Below are 4,937 nucleotides of genomic sequence, written 5' to 3' on the forward strand. Positions count from 1 at the left end.
AATAAAAGTTCATCAGTATTAATCATGGCAATTTTATTAAACAAATAAAAATGTATGAACCTGTAGATATAAAAACTGATAGCCAACCTGTGTTTACTGAAAAAAACTTGTAATCTTAATACTCTCTGAAAATAATTTTTCCATATCTAAAAATGTACACTTAGTATGTTTTTCAAAAGTCCTCCAAATTTTGAGATAGTTGATTTAAAGTTAACTACTCTAGCAAACCACTGTAAAAATAAATGAAAGATTACACATGGCAATTGGCATACTACTATAGTGAATACGCTTTATTTTTAAGTAAAAAATGAATGATATCCAAAACAAAATTTTTGCCTCTGAATAGAAGTTTTAGCTTAAAGGGGAAAAAGTCATCAATGATGAACATATTTCCATTTTTCAATGTTTTTAAGTTTTTATAAAGATTTTAATTAAGCTGCAAATCACTAAGCAGTTTTTAAACTTAGGCTTCATGATCATTTGACTTTATGCTTTTAAATAGAGTCATTTATCTTCAAAACATGACAAATTTCAGAATCCATTAAAAATTATTTTATTCAAATTATGTTTTCCAAAAGAGAGGGTTCTGTGCTAGCCGTCTTTGAAAGTTTTCATACCTAGAAAAGAAAAAACATGTTTATATTTACAAGAAAATGAAATTGGATCATTTATAATCTGCCAAATGATTTATCAAAAACAATCTTACATGTCATTTCTAAAAAGCTAAAATAAAAAAGCTAAAATGCTAATCTGGAAATTTAATCATTCTTCTAAAAAGATGGCAAATCTAGTGATTTAAGGATGAGAGCAGTTTTGATTAGCTTTTATCAGAGAGCACATATCATAATAAATTTTAGTAATTGTCTATCCTCTGCAAATTTAAGAGTTAGAAGGGACCTAAGAAAAAAATCAAATCAAACCCTCCTCCTTCATTTCAGATGAGCAGATGAGAGTAATTTGCTCAAGGTCACATAGCTTCATTGTGACAAAGCTCAAACCTAACACATTCCAGTGCTCTCCATGGTACACCATGGTATCACTTCTCAACAAAATCTTCCTTATACATCCCCCACCACTAGAATATTCAAAGTGAAAAGAAATACCTATAAAACAAACACAGGAAGTTGGAGAAATAGATTAGTCATTCATGTTCAGGGTGCAGTATAAACCATCCTGACACCTATACATATTTACTTTAGATCAAGACTTTATAAATTTAAGAAAAAAAGTTTTGGTTGATATTTCAGGTCGCATATATGGTGCTTCTAATCCAAAATATACAAAAATCTACAGTCCTTAATAGCGGTCCCTAAAACACAGGCAATTATATTTTCCTGTCTTCATAAATTCATAATGGCTGCTATATAACAGAATGATTAGGGTAAGGACCATTCCTGACCCTGAACTCTACAATATACACTTCAATGGTATACAAATATTAATGTAAGCTGATGTCCACAATAAAAGAATATGTTTAAATGTCAGAGAAGGAATATATTCACAGGCAAAATATATATGAGTATACAGTTACTAAAAGCCTTAATATTAGAGATAGAAAATTCCTCATACCATTTCAGAACCACATTTGCCGGGATGAACATTTCAGATGGACTTGGTGTCATCTGGGCCTGAGAGACAGCAAATGATGAAGCAAAATTGTAGAAGTTGTCCAACATCTTTTGTGTGAACTGAAAAGTTAATAATTAAGAGATTAATGGGTTATACTAAATACTCCGTTTAGACCTCAAAAATTTTAATTAAAAATATTCCCACATAAACTAGGTTTTAAGGACTGTAAATTCTAAGACAGTCTAATGCTAAAAGTTAAGGGTAGTCATAAAATGACATTGTGGCATATGTCATTCTTCTGGAGGAAAAAAAATTTTCCTTCAAAATATTTTCTTTCATCTCCATGTCTACAACCACTATGCCCCCCTCTTCAAATGCCACTCTCCTCAAATTATCCTATTTTCTCATATAAAATAGTACCCATCTCTAAGAAGTCTTTTTCTTGCCAGAAAGATAAGAGCTTAAATATAATAAAGGAGCGACTGGTTACTTCCCATCATTGTAAAGAAGATAAAGGTAGCTCTATTCCATTTCTTCTATTTCCTAACCTGTTTCTTTTCATTGACCCTAAAATGACCCCCAAATTTACCAACATCCTCCAAGTCTGCTTGGTAGAAGTTAGAAGTAAACTGATTCATATTTTCTGAGAATCAAATGGGTTTAAGCACTAAACCTAAAAGTAAATGAACTGCTGAAGATAACACTACCTTCTACTCACTCAAAAACAATCTTCCTAGCATCACTTTCTCAAAAGTACAAAACCAGCCATAAAGGCTCCTGCTGTCTCTTCTCTACACAAGAGGAATTGCCTTATTATGTTATTTTTATTTGTTTGTTTAATAATATGAAGGTGACATAATCCTAGAGATTCTACTGTTAAGGTACCTGAATTAATATGAGAATTCAGTAAGGTCACTAACTAAAAGATTAATATCAGAAAAAAATCAACAGCAGTCTTCTACACCAGCAACAAAAATATTTAAATGTAACTTTAAAAAAATTTAATTCAGGGGCCAGCCCAGTGGCGCACTCGGTAGAGTGCGGCACTTGGGAGTGTGGTGGCGCTCCCGCCGAGGGTTCGGATCCCATATAGATACCGGTCCGCTCACTGGTTGAGCGCGGTGCGGGTGCGACACCGAGGGTTGCGATCCCGTTACCGGTCACGAAAAAAGACAAAAAGGAAAAAAAAAATTTAATTCAGAATATAAACAAAGTCTTTTGAATACCTAGAAAAAATGCTAAGACGAGCTGATAAGAGTTTTGCGGAAAATATTTTAAGACTATACTGAGAGAGAGGAAATAAATCAGAAGGACCTATATACCATGGTCAACGGAAAGATATACCATGTCATGGATAGGAAGACTTAATGTGCTAAAGGTAATCGATTCTCCCCTAATTAAAACTATAACTACAATGCTATTTCCAACAAAATTCCAACAAGACTTTCCATGGAACTTGACAAGCTGATACTATTTCATGGAACTCAACAAGCTGATAAAATTATGAAGAACACCTAAGCCTATTTTGATGAGTAGGAGGAGGAACCTGGCCTATCAGATACTAAGACTTACTGGCAAAGGCACAGGCAGATAAACTAACTGGAACAAAAGAGAGAGCCCATAAACAAACCTAAGCATATGTGACAACATAATATATACCAAAGATGCCATTAGTCAGGGGAAAAAAGGGACTAAGTACTCAATTAAAGGGGCTAGGACTAGTTTTCCATAAGCGGAAAAAATGAATTTAAATCCTTTCCCATACCACATACAAGTGTAATTCAAAAAGTAAAATCTTAAGGCTTTAAAAACTATAAAAGAATATTTTTACATATCAGGGTAGGAAGGAATTTCTCAAATATTAAAAAAAGAAAAAAATCCACAAATCACAAGGAAACAACTAACAAACTCATCTACATAAGAATATAGTCAGCAGTCGGTATCCATGTGGCACTGGTTCCAGAACCCCCATGGATACCAAAATTTGAGGACCCTTAAGTCCCTGATATAAAATGGAGTAGTATTTGCATGTAACCTATGCACATCTTCCCATACACATTAAATCATCTCTAGATTACTTATAATACCTGATATAACATTAATGCTATGTAAATACCTGTTATACTATGTTATTTAGGGAATAATGACAAGGAAAAAATAATAACAGATGCAACCATCATAGGCCTTAACTACATTTCCAATCCTCAGTTGGTTGAATGAATCACTGTGGATGTAGAACCCTCAGATACAAAGGGCCACCTGTATGTCTGTATGCAAGAAACCATAAACAATATTAGAAGACAAGCAATATGCCAGGAGAAAACTGCAATGCATATAACTAAGGATCATTATCCAGAACACATAAAAGCCTCTTTCAAAAAACTAAAATTAAAAAAATGCCAAAAGCAAAACAATAGAAAATTGGACAAAATATATAGTCAATTCCTGTAAAAGGAAATATAAATGCAGTCCAAAATGTGAAAAGATGTTCAGTATCACTAGTAATCAAGAAACACAAAGTAAATATGACATTCTAATTTTCACCCATCAGTTTGGCAAAATTTTGAGGTCTGATAAATATTACTGAGAATGTGTAAATATCTATCAACATGGAAATGAAAAAACAAACTGTGGCTCATTCATAAAATGGCATACTATACAGCAATTAAAACAAACTAGATCTATTCCACACATCAATATAGATAAACCTAAAAAATAATGTTGAGTGAACAGCAGCAAGTTGTACAGCATGATATCATTTATGTTCATGTTTAAAACATACAAAAGAGTAAATCAACAAGAGGGAAAAACAGAAGGACCAGAAAAGGGGTTCAACACAGAACAGAAATAAAAGGAATTTCTGTAGTAATGGTGAGAGAAAATAATACATTGACCACAGTTATGCAACAGGTCCAGAAGACCAGTAGACAGTAAAAAAAAAAAAAAAAAAACCTCTCTCCTCCCTCTCCCCGCTTGGTTAAATATACTGAATGAGAATTTACACTTAGCAGAGTTTGGGCATAAATTAGAAATGAAAACACAGAAATCTATGCAAAGGAAAAATATAAAGCATTTATAAATCAGGAAAAATGAAAAGTTAGGTAAGAAAAAAATGTAATCATTGTATTACACATGGCTCAGTTCCTTTTTTTTTTTTTTTGTTAAATTTTTATTTTGTCAATATACAACGTATTAGATTATTATGGGCTATCACCGACACCTGCCTCCCTCCTCCCTCTCTCCCCTCCCAACCAAGAATGTCCTTTCCATTTGCTTGTTGTAACATAGTTTTTTTGTAGAGGCTTTAGGCTGTCCAATATATAGGATCATGTCATCTGCAAACAGGGACAGTTTGACTTCATCTTTTC

General features: G+C 33.0%; 1 protein-coding gene across 2 annotated transcripts in view; it reads right to left on the bottom strand.

Moving 5' to 3' along the window:
• Positions 1 to 269: 269 nt before the first annotated feature.
• Positions 270 to 4,937, bottom strand: part of LOC103605436 (chromosome unknown open reading frame, human C11orf73) — a 52,184-nt gene continuing 47,516 nt past the window's right edge. For both annotated transcript variants that reach the window (XM_008590022.1, XM_008590023.1), the window contains exons 4-5: positions 1,570 to 1,688; positions 270 to 617 (exon numbers count right to left, since the gene is read on the bottom strand). In XM_008590022.1, coding sequence (XP_008588244.1) covers positions 563 to 617; positions 1,570 to 1,688 — 174 coding nt within the window. In that variant the 3' untranslated portion in view covers positions 270 to 562. The remainder of the gene's footprint in view (positions 618 to 1,569; positions 1,689 to 4,937) is intronic.

The sequence above is a fragment of the Galeopterus variegatus genome, unplaced genomic scaffold, assembly GCF_000696425.1.
Source record: "Galeopterus variegatus unplaced genomic scaffold, G_variegatus-3.0.2 Scaffold5812, whole genome shotgun sequence".
Lineage (NCBI taxonomy): Eukaryota > Metazoa > Chordata > Mammalia > Dermoptera > Cynocephalidae > Galeopterus > Galeopterus variegatus.